At 39.3% G+C, this 20684-nt stretch overlaps 2 protein-coding genes and 1 long non-coding RNA gene across 7 annotated transcripts in view; 2 read left to right on the forward strand and 1 right to left on the reverse strand.

Moving 5' to 3' along the window:
* Window positions 1–20684, forward strand: part of LOC134288583 (uncharacterized) — a 280379-nt gene that overhangs the window by 113897 nt on the left and 145798 nt on the right. The window lies entirely within an intron of this gene.
* Window positions 4847–7521, reverse strand: LOC134288582 (uncharacterized). Its single transcript, XM_062853837.1, has one exon. The coding sequence runs from the start codon at window positions 6080–6082 to the stop codon at window positions 5597–5599; it is 486 nt and encodes a 161-aa protein (XP_062709821.1). The 5' UTR covers window positions 6083–7521; the 3' UTR covers window positions 4847–5596.
* Window positions 11722–20067, forward strand: LOC134288580 (uncharacterized). Its single transcript, XM_062853832.1, has 2 exons — window positions 11722–15571; window positions 15760–20067. The coding sequence occupies exon 1, from the start codon at window positions 13481–13483 to the stop codon at window positions 14888–14890; it is 1410 nt and encodes a 469-aa protein (XP_062709816.1). The 5' UTR covers window positions 11722–13480; the 3' UTR covers window positions 14891–15571; window positions 15760–20067.

The raw sequence follows: 20684 nt of genomic DNA on the forward strand, positions 1-20684 counted from the left end.
GTCCTCGGCAGATACGACACATAAGTAGCTACAGCTGCAGAACAAGTAGCTAATACTGGTCTGGGATTCTCCGCCACTATAGTGGTTTATAACCGGAGCATCGTGAAGCAAGACAACAAAATTCTTCCGGATCTGATTTAGTAGTAAGCGACTGACCGTACCCTCTCTCAGAGCAGCGGGCTATTGATACGGGATTACATTATGGACTGGTTAAAAAAGTCGCCAATAATTTATCGATCCTTTTGATAGCATTGAAAACTCCTAAAATAAAAAGAATAGTTAATTTCAAAGAAGATTCATCGATCAAATACCCTTTCTAACCAAGTTTTTAACACTCACCAAGCGATACGTTTTGCTTGGTTGTTATTGCGTCAATAATAAGCAATTTTCTCTTAGCAACGATTTAGCTCAGACAGAGAAAGGTCTAAGGTTGTTCAAGAAGAAGGTAAGGTTTATGGATTTATTGTTCTAGTACTTCGTGAGCCTTAAAATTTCAATGGATTGTATGGAAGTTGGACGTCTTTATTTGGTCTTTGGTAATGCTTCCTCCTCCCAAATCTTGGTAATGACCCAGTGTAGTGCTCTCACCAGTGCTTCTCCACCGTATTTTAGAAGCTCGCTTGGTAGTTGATCCAGAGTTGATGTACACGTGCTGTAGTCCCATGTACGGGAGCCACATGGCAAGCGAGCTCCCAGGAGCTCTGTACATTTTGAGACTGAAAGTTGTGTGCCTCATTTTTCTCAAGATGTGTCTCATGAGCTTCGTCTCATGCGCTGATTAAATTAGAAAATTTCACGACAAAAACTTCCTAAACGAACGAGAATTGAAACCGTAACCTTCGCATTGAGAGTCCCTAGTCGTATCGTATAGACCAACCAGACACTTGAGTTGTGTACGGAAAAAAGTTGTTGAGGTTCTTCGTTGCCAAGAAGTTGTTTTTCACCTTAGATACCAACAGCTCACGCAGCGCATGAGACGAGCTCCCCGGGAGCTAGGCGCTTAGCTCACACCCACCAGATTTTCGTGAGCCTCCTAGCAGCGCAGCACACTGTGATTTTGAAGAGCTGGGAGACAATTTGGTAGGAGGCTCGCTGTCACATTTATGTACACATGAGCAATGGGAAACTCTGAGTTGATCTGCTCCAGCGGCTTTGTTGTTTTTCAACCGACCAACCTCCTTCTCAATCTCTTGGAGGTCAGGGGCCGGAAGTCTTTCGTCCTGTGCACATACTCCTAGATCTGTTACCACGCCACCTTCGGTACTTGCAACGTCGCCATTGAGGTGCTCATCGTAATGCTGCCGCCACCTCTCGACCACCTCACGCTCGCTCGTGAGAATATTCCCGTGATTATCTCGGCACATGTCGGCTTGTGGCACAAAGCCTCTGCGCGAGCGGTTCAGCTTCTCGTAGAACTTTCGTGTGTCCTTAGCGCGGTACAGCTCTTCCATCGCTTCGCGATCTCGTTCTTCCTGCTGGCGCTTCTTCATCCGGAAGACTGAGTTCTGCCTATTCCGCGCCTGTTTGTAACGTGCCTCATTCGCTCTCGTACGGTGTTGCAGCATTCTCGCCCATGCTGTATTCTTCTCGTTTTTCAACTGTTCACATTCACCGTCGTACCAGTCGTTTCTGTGATTCGGAGTCGCGAAGCCTAGTGCTGTAGCCGAGGTACTACCTATGGCGGATCGGATGTCCCTCCAGCCATCTTTAAGTGTAGCTGCGCCAAGCTGCTCTTCCGTTGGTAGGGCCACTGCTAACTGCTGCGCGTAGTCTTGAGCCACTTCTACGTTACGAAGTTGCTCGATGTTGAGCCGCGGCGTTCGACTTCGACGCGTGGTGATAACTGTCGAAAGTTTTGAGCGCATGCATACAGCGACTAAGTAGTGATCCGAATCTATATTCGCACTGCGGTATGTGCGGACGTTGGTTATATCTGAGAAGAATTTACCGTCGATTAGAACGTGGTCGATTTGGTTTTCTGTTTGATGGTCGGGTGATCACCAGGTGGCCTTGTGGATATCTTTGCGGGGGAAGAAGGTGCTTCGGACTACCATACCACGGGAGGCTGCAAAGTTTACGCATCGCTGGCCGTTATCATTCGATACGGCGTGCAGGCTGTTTCGCCCGATTACCGGTCTGTACATTTCCTCCCTTCCTACCTGCGCGTCCATGTCGCCGACAACGATTTTCACGTCACGCGGCCAGCAAGCATCGTATGTTTGCTCTAACTGCGCGTAGAACGCTTCTTTCTCGTCATCGGGTCTCCCTTCGTGTGGGCAGTGGACGTTGATGATGCTGTAGTTGAAGAAACGGCCCTTAACTCTCAACATGCACATCCTTGCGTTGATCGGCTGCCACCCGATCACACGTTGTCGCATCTTGCCCAATACTATAAATCCTGTTCCCAGTTCATTGGTGGTGCCACAGCTTTGGTAGAAGGTAGCCGCTCGATGCCCGCTTTTCCACACTTTCTGTCCAGTCCAACAAAGTTCCTGCAACGCCACGATGTCGAAGTTGCGGGGATGTAGTTCGTCGTAGATTATCCTGTCACATCCTGCGAAACCTAGTGACTTGCGATTCCATGTTCCAAGTTTCCAATCGTAGTCCTTATTTCGTCGCGTGGGTCTTTGCCGATTGTATCGAGTCGTATTTTCTCCTATGTTATTCGCAATGGGGATTTTTACGGGTGGCTTATTGGGCCTACGCCAACACTCCTGTCTCGCCGGAGGGCCATCGTGCCAGTTCTGTTTAACGTCCCAACCAACACTGGGACGACCACGCTGATGGGGCTACCACCTTGGATCTAGCTGGGCGTGGTGCAGCGTTTCTTACTCAGCCGCTGGATGCCAGAACAGACGCTGTTTGAGCCGCACCTCCTTGGTGAACAGACACTCGGATCGTACCTCCTCAATCTAGCTGAAGTCAGAAGGACAACAGTGCCCAGGCTGCACTACCAGCTAAGCACACAACTCTTAGCTGGCGGTCTTTGTCATCGCTTGACCCGTGGAAGCATGAGGTAGGAACTTGTGAGGACCAGAGCTATATTGGACGCTCTCCTTATCGACTCACCGTTTTGCAGCCCAAGGAATTTCACGTGCTATCAATTTGGAAATTGTACGAGTTTAACTAAATCCAACAATTATTAACCATATCATCAACTGAATCGAAGAATTTGGTGGGCTAGATTAGTGCTCCCCAAACTGTGCGCCGTGAACATTTCACTGGTGCGCCGCAGAGTTTTGAGCCAAAACAATATAATTCAATATCAGAACGTATTTTTTTATTTGACGGATCTTCGAAGTGTTGCTGCACGGCATTTTTCCAAAAATTATACCAACCTTCGAATATTCTTAAAATTCTAGTATCCTCTTAAAACGTTATGATTTTTAATCAAATTTTTAAATTCTCGGAGTTTTGAGAAATTCTTGGCTAAGATTGAAAAAAATGATTGGATTTCCTACACTCCAGTTCAGTATTTGATTCTATCAACAGCTTGTAACAGAAAGTAAATATTTCAAAGGTCCTATTACAGTTCTTTCCTTATTCCATACATTTCCATACAGTTTTTTATGTTGTATTCTGCTTTTCGGGACGACATTTTTTACTAACGTCACTATGATAGAATACTTCTGCAAATTTTCGGTTATGTGCAAGTAGATCACTTTTTATTGGAGCCATGTACTCCATATATCTTGTCTTTAAGGCGAAACTGGAAGCAATTCCTCACTTTTTAATTTTTGTTTTTTTTTTTTTTAATAAATAACGAAGCAATATTTTCAAAATCGGTTTTAGTGCACATGTAGAGTATGGATCAAGGTATCTTCTGATTTTTTTTGTAGTGAAAAATGTTTTCGTTTTTTGCAGAAACCATTTTTGAACAAAATTTCACAAAAAATGGTTTCTGAAAAAATGGAAAACATTTTCCACCTCAAAAAATTCAGAAGATACCTTGATCCATACCCTACATGTGCACGAAAACCGGTTTTGAAAATATTGCTTTGTCATTTAATAAAAAATAAAAAACCGAAAAAATGAGAAAATGCTTCCAGTTTTGCCTTAATGAAAAATTATGAAAAATATAAGTAACTTTTGATCGACATTCAGACATTTTTTTTTTGTAAATTGTTTGCGCCAAAGGCACTTTTTTCAATTGTAGGACGAAATAATCATCCAAAACTTATGTGAAAGATAGACCTTCAAGCTTTTCTGAAGACATAATGATCAAACGCATGGATATGAATGATCCATCATCAGCCTAGTCCTGAACATTTTATGTTTGTACTTAAGTTTGCTGAAATTTACCACACTACATTCTAAACAAGCCGTTTTTGAAAATTTTGTAATTCCAACAAAAATCTAAGGTTTTTATAAAATTCTGTGAAATCATTTAAATGTACCCGGAATTTTAAAAATATTGCAACAGTTTTACTATTTTTTTTATTGTAAGGCATTAGCAGCTCTCTTTATCTGCAGAAATTTTTGATATATTGGTTTACCTAGTTCATAAATAAATAAGGCATTTGAAATCTAACAAATATTTATGAAATTTTAAAGCATTTGTTATTGAAAATACATTTTGACCCAAGAAATTCAATTTAATTGGATTTTGAGAAAACATGGTACTGAAAGTTCCTCACAATTTTGCATTTAAATGTTTGAACTGAAAATTATTCGAAAATAATAAAAATTCTCTGTTAAAAGATGTAGGTGTGCCGCGAATTTTTTGAAAATTTCAAAAAGCGCCGCGATAGCAAAAAATTGGAGAACCTCTGGATTAGATGGATTCTTAAAAACAAAGGCTTCTGCCTGAGAAATTACCAATTTTTTTTTTCAAAAAAATCCACAAATTAATTTCATAAAATAAATAGAAATAGCTGAAGGCATCCCTAAGGAATTTACGAAGGATTTTCAAAAGAATTGCCAAAATATCGCCATAAGGAATTCCCGGAGAACATCCCAAAAAATCTGAACCAGAAGAAACAAAATAGGCGAAAAAGTTTCAGAAGGCGCTGCCAATTATTAAAAATAAAATGTCAGGGAAACTGGTCAATAAATTACCGGATTCACTCTCAAAAGGATTTTCGAAGGAACCAGAGAAATTCACATTTTTTACGACATTGGAAAAGGAAGTTGAAAAGAAATTGCTGATGGAATTTATAAAGGCATTGCACAATGGGAAAAAATAGATATAAAACGCAAATAAATTCAATATCTCTGCTCGGGGTGGATGGATTCGAATGATTTTTTGACACACACTGCAAAAATCCTTACAGTTTCGAATAAGGAGGGTGTCATTCGCCGCACGATGCTGGAAATCAGTGTATCGGGCCCGTTTTACCCCATTCTCTCTCTCTTTTTGACCTTTTAAGAAAAATCCTGGAGTGCAAAATGAATTATTTATTTCATTCATGTTAAAAATTGAGATATCTTCAAATAACAGTTTTCCTGGACGGCCGATTGCATTTTTGCGAGTTGTGCCGAAATCGAAGCAGCAGTGCTACGATACGGACGAGTTCCGTGAACGACGAAGATTTCGCTTGGAGGTACTGCTTGAGCTGGAAATGCAGGTGTTGGTCGTTCTTCCAGCATGGCCGAATCAAATTCCGGGGGATCGCCTGCGTCTGGCCAAAACCGTTGGTCTTGCGGGCCTTCGAACCAATCTAACTAGATCACCGATCACGTATCCCATCTTCTCGTTTTCAGACTCGTAACTGGACTCAGAATCACTGCTGCTACTCCCACTTTCATCGTCACTGTCTTCACTGGAACTAGAACCAGACTCCGCCTGCTGTTGCTGCTTCGTCTCTCGCTTCATGCACTGCATGGATGCCTCTGGTTCCGAATCGTCATCCGAGGAGTCGGAAGACTCCTCCACTCGGGGAGAGTTCGAAGCCAGCCTGCTGGTCTTCTTTTTCTTGGCCAGCGACAACAGCTCCATGTCAAGATCCGAACCGAATTCGGAATCACTGCTGCTCTCTGAGCTGATAATTGGTTGACTTTTCCTCTTCACCATCTTGGATTGAAACGTATGATAACTTCTTTCCTTAATGAGATTGTAACACTTTGTGCTGTTCTCTGGCATCCTCTAGCAGCTTTTTGAACCGAGTAGGTATATCTAAAATAAATTATTCGTGAGGAATACCGGCATATGGGGATACCTACTGGTGGGATAGGTTTCATCTTCAAAATAATTACCTAAACAGAGTAACATTTTGAGGTAGATCACCACAAGCGATACTAGGTAGCATCGTGCGCGATCGAGGATGGGAAGCAACAGGTACATGCGAGGTAGCGCAAATGAGTAGATATACACTAGCGTGGTTCTAAAAATCGTTTTTGCTCCACATCGATTATTCAAACCATAACCAGATTCTATGCCTTCTCCAAAAATTTGAGCTGATTTGGTTGAAAATTGAAACTGCACAAGTCTTTCGAAGTAAGTATGGGAAAACGGTGTGCTTCATTCAATCAACCGAAGAATTTTCCCAAGTATTCTCATAGACTATTCTATCAGCTAAAATTTCACCGAAGGCCGCATTCAAATCGGAGGCCTCATTAATTAATAACACTAGTTTACAAAATAAAACAAAAGTCGTGAACTTTTGTCAACGACCAAAATTTTTGAAGCATAATTTAGCGCTGATTTCGAAACCGTGCTTCAAAAAAATTAAAGTGGAACAGTTTTTGAGTTTTAGCTCAATATCGAGTATTACAACTTTTTAAAATATGGAATTTAATAAAATTCAAATATCTTGCGTTTTGTTCAGCCAATTTTAAATCTTTTTCCATAAATTAAAAGCTGAATGTAATACCATTCGTTCATCTGAATGCAGGTTTTTGCGTCAGTTTGATAAAATTCAAGATATTGGCGAGTTTTGGGAACGATCTCCTTAAATTTTAGCAAAATTTTTAAAAATATGTGAAGAAATGTATTTTTTAAGAATTTAAAAATTCTTTGTCAACGTTTTTTTTTTTGACATAACATATGTAGGCGAGATACAGTAAAAAATTCAGCTCAATCGGTGCATTGATTACGGAGAATGAGGTGTGTGAAGTGAGCGACTTTGCTTAAAAATAGAACAAGAATCGATTTCAAATCATCAACCTTGTATGGAAAGTACCGCTCTACTGTATTTTTTTCTGTCGCGTTTTCGAACGCAGGGCATGATTCTACACCAGAAACGATCATCAGCTTACCGAGTTCAAAAATGCTGTAAACTAGTGTAATCGATTTCTTTCAAACTATTCGATGGGTATCACTGCAAATTGCAGATTTTCATTCTGGTTAAAAATCGGTAATTAATTAATTCGAATGTGGTCTTCGACCTTCGAGACCTAGGAGTATCCGAGGTCTTTTAATCTGTTAAATAGGGTACTTAGGAAATGCTATGGTCGATTGATCTTTTAGCGTACTGGTTTTTGAAGATGACGATGATTTCATATGCGAAAGTAAAAAAAAAATGATTGTTTTCGGCAATTCCTATGGCTTTTTTTTGGTAATTGATTCAGCGATTCTCGGAAAACTTTTTTACATTACATTTAAGCACTCATTCAGAAATTTATTCACGAATTTCTTTTGCTATTATTCTGTTAAATCATCAGGCTATTCCTTTGTGAACTTTTTTTTTTTAATTCCTTCGGAAATTCTTTAGGCAAACCTTAAGGAAAGAGAAACTTTTCCTTGGGAGATCACTTTTCAATGCTTTCGGTTTATTTATAGCATTTTATTCTGATTTGTTTTGGTAATTGATTAGGAATTCGTTTCGACTCCTTGTTTTGAATTTTTTTTTATGAAATTTCAGTATTTTCTGCGAGAATTTATTTAACAATGCCTCCATGCACAATCAATTTTGAGAGCCGTGATCGTAAATTGGTGAAGAAATCAGAACAGCTTATAACGACAAAAATGAATTGTTTAACTTTTGCATACATTTTTTACAGTTCCTGTACTGTACCTCAGTAAAATCGATTACCGAAAAAGTTCTGCTCTTCTAATTTCGCCAATAGAGGAATTCCACGAAGTCATGTCAGTCGATCCTGAGCGACCATTTCAAAAATATCTGAAACTTTGCACAGTTTTTCAATTTCATCTAAATCGCCATTTTTCGATATTAAAACTTCATATTCACTCACGACTAACTTTTCAAAAGGGTGTATGCGAAAATAGTTCAAAAATATTCTAAAAGCTATACAACAAAAACGGATTGTTCGATTGTTATGAATTTTTCAGCAAAGTTAGATAACTAAATGATGATTCCTTAGAAAATATACACTGTAAAAAATTTCTTTTTTTACTTTAAAAAAATATGATTTTTGTCACAAAAACTCAAATATCTCAAAACCCTATCTTTTTACCAACGTCAATTTTTTAGGGGAAATGGCCCATTATATCAGCTATCTACCATAAAATTTTGGTGATGGTAAACTGATAAACAAAAAAGTTATGACATTTCAAACATTTCACAATTTTTACATTTAGTAACAAAAAAAAATTTTTTTTCTGTGTAAATTATTTCGAGAATTATATTTTGATGCTGATTTTATTGTAAAGACTTCCGCCTGAATTAAACAAGTTGTTTTCATGATATTTTTGTTTGATTATTCATAATTACAATAGTATCTATTTGAAACTTAGACGCGATCCAGTGTTGTGATCAAAAATATTGAGAGTGTCATACTTTTTATTGTACGTGACTGGTTGAAAAGCTGTTGATTATAAGAAAAATGAAATTAAACTTATTTTTAAGACAAAAGCTGTATAATAAAAGTTTTATATACGCGTATACGTCTAGTTTATCTGCAAAAAAAAATACCTCTTAGAGAACAGACTTTATGATCGGAAGAATGCGAGTAACTTCAACAACAACAAATGCATGAGAGGTACATACCACAGACAAACAGACGAAACGCCTAGAACAATTTTCGTGAAAATTCATCGCCCAGTTCACACTACCACCACCTGGTGGAAATGTTTCACGAAACACTGCGTTGTGCAATATCGTCATCAGAAGGCGCTAGTGTGAAACATCAAACGCAAAGAAAAACGATGGGCGCTCTTCTGGTTATGAAAGCCACAACCAAGATTCAAAATGATCGTTAAAGGCGTGGTCAATGAAAATTTCGTCAGTGTTACGTTTGTTTGTCTGTAGGGGAGACTGGGGAGACTTGATCCCTTTTTCTAAATTTGCCTGTAACTTTAGGAAAAAACACAAAACTAGATCCATTTTTCGTACAGAATAGCAGGTAAACATCTATTGCAAGTTTATACAAAACAAAAAGACTTTAAATTATTGTTGAAGTTTTCAAAACTGTGTTTTTATGGAGGCATGCCTTATGATGTATTTTCCAAAAATGGGTCAAAATTGATCCCCCTTTTGAGCACATGGTTAATTCAAAGGGAAAATAACTCCAGAAGCTTCCTATTCATTTTCTTTTCAAGTTTTCTTGCATTTTTGATGCATGCGGTGTATTTGAAATTATAAGATTTCCTTAAATTGTTAAGGATATGCCGTATCTTGAAAATGGGGAGACTTGATCCCCCTTTTCATGGTTTGTACTAAAATAATAATTATCTGACACGTTTTATCATTGAATATACTAGAATTCCGAGTAAATAGAGGCTTCCAAATTGAATTTTATTTTTCACATGTATAATGTGTGTGTAATCCTTGAGGGATCAAGCCTCCCCATGTCACTGTTGTATACACTAAGCTACATTAATTGAAATATTAATATAACAGCCTTATTTGAATAAATGCGTTTGATAGTACTTTATTCATACTATGTGCTGTGAAATTTTGAAACGATTTGGTTCAATTATCACAACGTTATTGAAATTTTTCGGAATCGCCTATAGGATTTCTGAAAGACTGGAAACAAACCATCAGCCATTAAAAAATAATGCAATACACAATTAAAATCAATTGTAGCCAAAACATTGTCGCCTGTCCAGATGTCGTTTTGGAAAAAAATATGCTAGAAGAAAAATGTTTTTGATTCCGAGAAAATATGGGGGGAACAAGTCTCCCCAGGGATCAAGTCTCCTCAGTCTCCCCTATACATACCATGACAATGCTCACGAAAAAGCAAAAAAAATACTACCGCTATGGATATTAAAGATTTTATAGTAATTTTTTTTCTTCAGCCAAGCAAACAACACCAAACTAGTCAGTTAAAACTAACAAGTGATTTTGTTTATTATAATCTAACGAACAACATGAACAGTCGCTTTCTCAAAGGTCTTCAACTCAACTCTCTCTTGTAGACCGTTTGATGAAAAAAATGTTCAAAAGAGTTACGAAATCTCACCGAAAGCACCATAGATAAACTGAAAGAGACTGGTTATGCCCAAATGACCACATTGAATACAAATTTACGCATTTGCACGTCCTTTGACAAACGAGCCGATGATATACGGTAAAGCAGGGCGCAGGAAGTTCGAAAACGACAACAACTGAGAAATTGCTAGAAGTGGTAAGTGCAGAGAATCATGCCACCGTACCATCAGCGATATATGTTTAGACAATTTAATCACGCCCCTTTTCAAAAATGCATTGAAATATTCTTCAACATCTATACCCATTTTAATATTTTTAACGTTGTAAAACACGCTTTCAACATTTATCTTGAAGAAGAGGGAAAACACTTGTCCTCAAATGTAACAGCAAATTAATGAATAAACGACTAATGCGCGGAGGGCGTGATAAAATCGGAACATTACTGTACATACAATATACATAATACATAATAAAAACAGCTTGTTTCACTCACGCAAGGCCATTAACAATAAAATCAGCATCAAACTGCGATTTCCGGCTGAAATAATTTACACTGAAAAAAAAATATTACGAAATGTGAAAATTGTGAAATGTTTGAATTGTCATAACTTTTTTGTTTATTAGTTTACCATCACCAAATTTTTATGGTAGATTTCTAATACAATGGACCGTTTTCCCTAAGAAATTTCGTTGGTAAAAAGATAGGGTTTTGAGATATTTGAGTTTTTGTGACAAAAATGATATTTTTTAATGTTAAAAAAGATTTTTTTTCACAGTGCATATTTTCTTAGGAATCACCATTTAGTTATCTGACTTTGCTGAACAATAAAATCAGCATCAAACTGCGATTTCTGACCGAAATAATTTACACAGAAAAAAATATTTACCAAATGTAAAAATTGTGAAATGTTTGAATTGTCATAACTTTTTTGTTTATTAGTTTACCATCACCAATTTTTTATGGTAGATTGCTAATACAATGGACCGTCTTCCCTAAAAAAAATTACGTTGGTAAAAAGATAGGGTTTTGAGTTATTTTAATTTTTGTGGCAAAAATTATATTTTTTCATGTTAAAAATATTTTTTTTTCACGGTGTATATTTTCTTAGGAATCACCATTTAGTTATCTAACTTTGCTGAAAAATTCATAGCAATCAAACGAACCATTTTGGCAGTGCAGATTTTTGAATATTTTTGAACCATTTTCACATACACCCTTTTGAAAAGTTAGTCGTGATTCAAAATAAAAATTTGATATCGAAAAATGGCGATTTAGATGAAATTGAAAAACTGTGCAAAGTTTCAGTTCAATAGAAAATCATGAATTAAAAAAAATCCTTAATTTTGATGCTGTTGCTTGGAATCGCTCAATAAGGTTTTTTGGCAACTCTTTGGAAAAAAAAAACAAATCTTTGACTATTACTTTACAATTTCTTTCGTTAATTCATTTAAGAAATTACTTCTACAATTTCTTTTTGAATGCCTTCTGTTATTCCGTTGACAAATTCACTGTAAAATGATCTGGAAATGCCTTTCGAATTTTCTTCGAAAATTTGTGATGTTTTTCGGGATTCCTTTCGGAAATTATTTTGCCAATTCCTTCTTTTTTCGGTCATTTCATTATGGTGCTTTTATGCATTTCTATGTGAACTTTTCTGAAGATTGCTTTGTGATGTGTTTAATTCTTTGGGAATCTGTCTAGCAATTCCTTTCGTATTTAAAAATTATTTTGATAACTTGGTAATTTTGGCCATTCCATTTTTTAATGTTCCAGGCCCGATATTATTCTTTGCCAAAGAAATTTCCTTTACGAAAAGTTTCTGGACATACCGGGAATTGAACTCGTCACCCTCAGCTTGGTGATGCTGAATACCCACGGCATTGCAGCTCACAGTTCCAAAGCTATTTGTCGAATAAATTACCAAAGGCAGCAGTGTTAGTAAAACTCCCCCAGAAGTGCCTGAAGGCCGTAGGTAGTAATTATCAAAAAAATACCTAAGAAACTAAAAAAAACTATAGGAACTGTTGGATTATGGTTCACAGAAATTGCTAAAATAGTATCCAAAGAAGGTAATTCAAAATACATTACTAGAAAAATATAAGGATTTTCTCAATTGACGAAAAATGCCCATTCAATTATTGTAGGAATTAGCGAAGAAGTGTTCAGACACAATAGTGGGATACGTTACGGAATTTCATGGGAATTGACAATTTACTTGGGAAATGACTGCGCGATTTTTTTTGGGAATTTCTTCGGCAATTTGTTTAGTATAACTCTTTCTTCTGGAAATCCTGCAGTATTTTTTTTTTAGAAATTCTTTCAATTATTTCGATTTGATTTCCTTCTGCTACTCCGTCGACAAATTCCATGGTAATGGTTTTGGAATTTTCTCCTTTGGATTCTTTTGAGAACTGATCCGGAAATTCCTTTAACATTCATTTAGAAATCGTTTTTGGAAGTGCCATCGAAACTCATTCGGTATTTTGAGAAATTCTTCAGCAATGCACAGTGGGAAAAATAGGTGTAAAACGTGAATTAATTCAATATCTCTGCTCGGAGTGCGGCTGTTCGAGTCCGTATGAAGTTAATCATCAATATTAACTTCTTTTCTCGATCAGCCTATATAGCTGTGTAGTGTCGGTAGCAATTGTCTCAACTGGCTAAGAATAACACTACGGACCGCCTGTTCCGGTGGTAAGAATCCACCAACAGGTGACCCCTAATTCATGGTGTGATGCGGCTTTATGCTCACCGTGCCTAGGAATGAATGGCTAGGGGGGTCTAATAAAAACCTAACCGCTAACGGAGCCTGTGGAGTACCAGGGCGCTCTCCACAGTATGTAGCCCTTACTGCGCTAACCGGAGCAATGGTGAAGTGGACCTTGTGTTTCTTCGAGACAATCAGCTGCCCTTCTTTAGTCTCACTTGAGGCTAAATAAGGGCGGGATTATGAAGATGTTGTTAATTAGTTTAAATTTTCACCTATATGGTTTCGCATTATGCGATTTACACAGTGTATTCTGTGTATCCTCGCCTTTGGCGTTTTCCAATCGATACCGATTTGGTTTTATTGTTGCTGTTCTTTGTCGTGCTGTTGTTGCGAAGAGTTTAATCTTTCCTAGTTTGGGTAGTGGCTACGGTTAAGATAGCTCAGATCAATCTTCAGCATAAAAGAACAGCAACGATCAATCTTTGCAGACTTATGCAAAATGGTACAGCCCAAGTGGCCTTGGTACAAGAACCTTACTTTCGTAAGGGAAATTTCTATCTAGGAAACCTTGTGAACCCGGTGTTTGCCACTTTCAGTAAACATGAAATGGCAAGCTCGCGTGTCATGCCTCGAGCCTGTGTGCTTGTCAACAACGCAATAGTTGCTACACTCATCTCTGAACTAACCACCAGAGATGTATGTGCTATCAAAATTGATGTATCTGTTGGAAACCTCAACAGGAAATACGTATATTGTTCTGTGTATTTACCGCATGATGAACCATCCCCTACGGATGCTTTTAAACAAGTCATCGCATACTGCACTTCAAAAGGCCTTCCGCTAATTGTTGGCAGTGATGCTAATGCTCACCATATCTTCTGGGGCAGCTCAGACATTAACTTGAGAGGCTCCAGTTTGATGGAGTACTTAAGTAGTACAGATCTTGCATTACTTAACATAGGCAACCGCCCAACCTTCATGGTATCTGCTAGAGAGGAAGTGTTAGATATAACGCTTTGCTCTAGCAGAATTAGTCACGAGCTGACCAATTGGCATGTGTCAGATGAAGAATCTTTATCTGACCATCGCTACATCTTTTTTGAACATTTAAATGTTACTTCGCAAACATTGCGTTTCAGGAATCCTCGGTCAACAAACTGGGATCTTTATACTGATTTGGTTGCAGCCAAATTTCATGGATATTCACCATCCATTGACACTCCAAGTGATTTAGATGATGCCGTTGATACTACAACGACCTTCATCATGGAAGCTTTTGAAGAAGCATGCCCTCTACGGTCTGTGAAGATCACAAGAGGAACCCCTTGGTGGAACTCTGATCTGGCGAAACTCAGGAAACAATGTAGAAAGAGTTGGAACAGACGACGTTCGGCTGGTTCGGAGGCTTTCAGGTCGGCTCGCAAGGCCTACAGGAAAGCTCTCCGGTCTGCTGAACCTTCCTGCTGGAAAAACCTTTGTACAAATGTTTCCAGCTTGAGTGAAGTCAGTCGGTTAAACAAAATCCTTACGATATCTAAGGATTTCCGGGTGAACGAACTTCGTTTGCCAAATGGCGATCTGACTTCCTCTGATGAGGAAGTTCTGGAATGCTTATTCAGCACACACTTCCCTGGATGTGTGGATATTACATCTTCGGATGATTCTGATGTCTTTTCTTGTAGTTATGATTCTTTAGCTTCGGCTCGGAGTATTGTAACTATAGAATCGATTGAGTGGGCTCTTAATAGCTTTGCTCCTTTCAAATCTCCTGGGGCAGATGGGATTTATCCTATTTTGCTTCAGAAGGGATTTGATTATTTCAAACATGTTTTAAAAAAAAACTACTTGTTTGCAGTTTTGCTACAGGGTATATTCCCAAATCCTGGCGGGATATTACTGTAAAGTTTATTCCGAAAGTGGGTCGTGCGTCGTATGAAGAAGCAAAGAGTTTCAGACCTATCAGTTTGACCTCTTTTCTTCTGAAATGCTTAGAACGCATTGTGGATCATCACATCCGTGATGTTCATCTGGCCAACGTGCCTCTTCATGTGAATCAACATGCCTACCAATCTGGTAAGTCCACTGTGACTCTTTTACACAAGGTTGTTTACGATATCGAGAAAGCATTCGCTCAAAAGCAATCTTGTTTGGGTGTTTCTTAGATATCGAGGGTGCCTTGACAACGTGCCTTTCGATGCCATATTGGAAGCCGCACGGAGTCATGGTATATCTCCAATGATATCCAATTGGATTCACCAAATGCTCAAAAACCGATATCTCTTCTCGACATTGCGTCTAGCAGGGATTAGAAAATTGAGTGTTTGTGGATGCCCCAAAGGGGGGTCTTGTTTCCACTTTTGTGGAATCTCGTACCTAGCCCTAGCATTGTTAGTTGGTATGTGTATCACGACCCTTTTCGACCTGATTCAAAACGCCCTTTAGGTAGTTGAGGGTTGGTGTCGCTAATATGGCCTTTCGGTTAATCCGAGTAAAACATCTATTGTTCTTTTCACGGAAAGGCGAAACCGTAATGGCGTTCGACCTTTGCGTCTCTTTGATTCTGAAATCGATGTGACTGAACAGGTAAAGATTATAGGAATTTCTCGGCTCTGGCAGTCTGAGTGGGTAGCAAAAGGCTGTTTTGCTCCTACATCCGACGTTTCGGTTATATGTCGGTTATAAACAGCCTTTTACAACCCACTCAGACTGCCAGAGCCGAGAAATTCCTATAATCTGTAGAATCCACAGTCGTAAAATCACACGTTGAACAGGTAAAGTACGTTGGAGTCATTCTTGATTCCAAGCTTTCCTGGACACCTCACATTGAGTTCAGAATCAAGAAAGCTTGTTTGGCCTTCGGGCAATGCCGGCGTACTTTTGGTACAACTTGGGGTCTAAAACCCAAGTATATCAAATGGATTTACACAACTGTGGTTCGGCCAATATCGGCTTATGGATGTCTTGTGTGGTGGCAAAAGGGTGAAGTGAGAACGGTCCAATCAAAATTAGGCCATCTCCAAAGGATGTGCTTAATGGCGATGTCTGAACCGTTCTCTTCAACTCCTACGGCAGCACTAGAAGTTCTCTTTGACGTTGTCCCACTACAAATTCATCTCAAACAAGAAGCCCTTTTCTGCACTTACCGTCTACGGGTACTCGGTCTACTAGAGGAAACTCCTGTGAACCGCACATCAACACACACCTCGTTGTTTCCACTTTTAGTGAATTGGGACAAAATTGTCCTTGCTCCAAGTGATCTTACAATTGCTTGTTATTTTCCATATAGGACATTTTCCACGAAATTCCCTTCCCGGGAAGAGTGGACATCTGGTTATCTGGAAAGAAGTATTTCAGACGGCATCGTATGTTACATTGATGGCTCCCTTCTCGAAGGTCGAGCAGGTGCTGGTGTTTATTCTCGTGAGCTAAGGCTGTATCAGTCTTACTCACTTGGTAGACACTGCACCGTTTTTCAGGCCGAAATCTTTGCTCTTATGTGCGGAGTGCAATCAGCACTTCAGCAGCACGTAATGGGCAAAGTAAAATACTTCTGTTCAGATAGCCAGGCTGCTATTAAAGCACTTGCTTCGGCCAACTCCAGGTCGAAGACAGTTATCGTGTCGTGTCGAACTCAAATCGAAGAGCTGAATTCAGCAAACGCTGTTCACCTTCTATGGGTACCTGGTCATTCTTCCATCGCTGGAAATGAATTGGCTGATGAGTTAGCTCGCTCTGGAGCATGTAGCACGCAAATTGCGGCTAAGAGTTTTTCCGTCTTCTGCTTCGTTCCCTGGCTCGAAAAACAGACGGCTTAAGCGCCACCTCCGAAGAGGACCGTCTGTCGAGTTATGTTTGCCCGGCAAGAAACCCAACCTCAGGGCGGGTTTGTTTTATAAGAGACCAAATAGCGATGTAGGGACGATACAGAAAACTCAAAAGTATGGCTAATCGAGATATCTCACCTATAGAGGTCGCCTTAAGCGATTCTCAAAATATGGTTGATGCTAACCGTCGTTCTACCAACTCACAAAGACACCACTCACGAGTATCATCATTGGAAGAACTCACCAATTCAAATTTTCCTGTTAGCTTCGGACACGTGAGTGGAGAGACTGATTTCCCAGGCAGTCTACCCTGGCGTACAAAAAGAACTAAAAAACAGGTAGAACGACGCGAACGTGAGAAATCTCGAAGACCAAAAACTGTTACATCGGGAAAAGCACTAACATTCTACAAAAACAGCATTTGAAGGTAACAAAAAACTAACGAAACATTTATTGAAAATTTGATAACCTAGGTTTTATTCGAACATGTTCCTTTCCATGCTTTCTCTTCTTCTTCTAGCTTCCCTACTGTGTGTGCGGTTTTAAATTTGTTCCTAATCTAATTTAGTTCTGTCGACATTTATCGAACAAGAATCTTCTCCGAGCTCGGTTAGTGTGTGGAGTTTTCTAACGCATGCGCATGGTTAATTTGATTGGCTTGGTCTACTCACGGTACCTTTTTAGCTGCTCATGAATGCCGTCGGCAAAGAAGAAGCGACGGTGTGGCGGTCGACGGACGGCTTGGTAAAACAGCACGCTATTCTTAGCGCATCCTACGGTGGAGGTACTGCGACGATTGCACCAAATGCGCGCGACGCGCGGCGGTTTGGAAAGTGCGCCTTTCCCGCTGCCGGTCGCTAAACGGACCGGATCACCGGCGCAGTTGCTTCTCGGTGTCGATGACGATGGGGGTCGTCGATGGCTCGGTCGGTGTGGTGGCTACTATATGAACGCCGAAGGAAAACGTGGGATTCCGCCGCCTCCGGTGGGTGAATGTTCCGGTCACCGAAAAAGTTGCTTGATGGCGTACTGACGATGGGGGTCGTCGGTGGCTTGGTGGGTACGGTGTCTACCTCATGAACACCGAACAAAAACGTGGTTTGGCCGCTCTGTCGGAACGGTTGTTCCCTTCCGGCTTTCCCCTCAAACCGGGACTTTTGACGCTGCGACGTGGGGTCGAGAGCGCGTTTGGCGAAAAAGGTGCGGTGTGCCGAGCTTTCGGCCGTGGATCAAATCCTAAATAAAAAGCCGTCGAACGGCTGTTCGACACGTTTAACAAAAAGTTTACTCCACACAACAAAAATATCAATTACCTTTTTCTATTCACTAACACGCACACACAATCTAATTTGACCGCACATAAACTTTTAACATAGGTTGTTGAACTTTGCTATCTAACGGAAAGGAACGAAAAAGTAACATTTAATTTAATCTAAAAGACTTCTCACATTTTATAAGTATTACCAAATATAACACACCGCGACACTAAACTTAGAACCCGCACTCTCGCCTCTTTCACGGTCCAGGTCAAAATGGACGAGTAGAAGTTCTGTAGGTCCTCAGATAAGGTCGGATCCCAAGACTTCGTGGCCGGAAATACGTAAAATTACCGAAGTAATTTTACGATCTTTTCAAACGACAATTCTCATCAACCACGAATGAGAACCGAATAAATTGCTATCTCTTTCACTTTCATACCCATCTGAATGATCTGTATCGTTCCATCTATTTTTAAATACCCGATCTTATTTTGGTGAGAGGGTTCGGGCTTGAACTATAAACCTCGAGATCGTTCGGGTTTCGTGGTGTAGTGGATAGGGCAGCAGGGATTTTATTTGTATGTATTAGACTTGAGAAGGCGACTTGCATGCAAGTTGTATGCGGGTTTAACGGTGCATGTCATTTCGAATGGTGACATTGAATATCGCAAAACATTTATAGTGAACTTTGGAATTTAGTACATTTGACAATGAAAACAATAAACTGAATTGAAAAATAAATTAACACGAATAATAAATTAACATTGAAGAACACGAAAAATATTTAATTTATCATACAATTTATGTACATTTTATATACATTTTCTATTATATATTGAATAAATCCTAAAATAATATTTACAAAAAAGTGACCATGCTACAAGCATCACATGACTTCATTGGCCCTGAGCCAGCTATTCCGATATCGAAGTGTTGGATTAAGCTTCAGATTCACACCTGGGCTGTCACTCAATACAGACAATATTGGAATAGTTTGGAGTCATGTCGTCAAACCAAATTGTATAGAGCTGAGCCATCTCTACGGGTGGCGAAGTATCTAACTAATCTGTCTAAGCAGAATTGCAGCATGCTGGTCAAAGCATTGACTGGCCACTGCCGACTCAGCTATCACATGGCGAATATTCAGCAAGCTGATTCATTTGCCTGCGATAGCTGTGAATCCGATTATGGAACTTCGTATCATTTGATATGTAACTGTCCAGTTTTCGCGCAACTGCGTTTCCGAGTATTCGGTAAACACTTATTAAGTGAAACTGACTTCAGAAACCTGAATCTTCAGGATATTCTGTTGTTCTTAACCCGCTGTGGTAAAGAGCTATAGGCTCTCTTTCGCTTTATGCGTTATTACAGTGCCCTTTTCAGGGCGCTGTTTGAACCCATTGTGGTACGCTTGTGCGTTAGTACCCTCTTCCAGGGTATTTTTCCTATTTCCCTACCTGTCCCTATCCCCATCCAAATCCTTTTCCCTCCCTTTTCCCTCAGGTAGATGATGAAATAGGCTGTTATTTTGGCGATGGCACAAATGTCCCAAATGGAGGATAACGTGCCTCTGGAGCCGGCTTTCTGATACCTGATACTCCGTCGACAAATTCCATGGTAATGGTTTTGGAATTTTCTTTAACAACTCCTTTGGATTCTTTTGAGAGCTGATCCGGAAATTCCTTTGACATTCATTTAGAAATCGTTTCTGGAAGTGCCATCGAAACTCATTCGGTATTTTTTGAGAAATTCTTCAGCAATGCACAGTGGGAAAAAATAGGTGTAAAACGCGAATTAATTCAACATCTCTGCTCGGAGTGGATGAATTTGAAGGAATTTTTGACACAAACTGTAAAAATCTCTATAGTTTCAGATAAGGAGGGTGTCATTCGCCGCACGATGCTGGAAATCAGCGTATTGAGCTCGTTTCACCCCGTTCTCTCTCTCAAACACCTTTTTGAGAAAATCCTCATTTATTCCCGACTGGCGTGCAAATTAAATGTCTTATTTAACTCGTATTTGTGTAAAAACTTTCGCTCACCGCACGGCTTTAAAAATTGAGATATCTTCAAATAACCCCGAGATCCCCTATTTCTTTGAAATTGCACATGCACCTCCGCCAACCCTATGTCAAATTGCCGATACTATGGAAGTCTTTACAGTGAATTTGTCAACGGAATAACAGAAGGCATTCAAAAAGAAATTGTAGAAGAAATTTCTTAAATGAATTAACGAAAGAAATTGTAAAGTAATAGTCAAAGATTTGTTTTTTTTTTTCCAAAGAGTTGCCAAAAAACCTTATTGGCGAAATTAGAAGAGCAGAACTTTTTCGGTACGTTCGGTAATCGATTTTACTGAGGTACAGTACAGGAACTGTAAAAAATGTATGCAAAAGTTAAACAATTCATTTTTGTCGTTATAAGCTGTTCTGATTTCTTCAACAATTTACCGATCACGGCTCTCAAAATTGATTGTGCATGGAGGCATTGTTAAATAAATTCTCGTAGAAAATGCTGAAATTTCATAAAAAAAAAATTCAAAACAAGGAGTCGAAACGAATTCCTAATCAATTACCAAAAGAAATCAGAATAAAATGCTATAAATAAACCGAAA

This window comes from Aedes albopictus, chromosome 2, assembly GCF_035046485.1.
Source record: "Aedes albopictus strain Foshan chromosome 2, AalbF5, whole genome shotgun sequence".
Taxonomy (NCBI): domain Eukaryota; kingdom Metazoa; phylum Arthropoda; class Insecta; order Diptera; family Culicidae; genus Aedes; species Aedes albopictus.

What these genes read in the sequence shown, in the direction of transcription:
- LOC134288582 (XM_062853837.1), bottom strand. Translation starts at nt 6,082, where the DNA reads ATGCCAGAGAACAGCACAAAGTGTTACAATCTCATTAAGGAAAGAAGT.
- LOC134288580 (XM_062853832.1), top strand. Translation starts at nt 13,481, where the DNA reads ATGCAAAATGGTACAGCCCAAGTGGCCTTGGTACAAGAACCTTACTTT.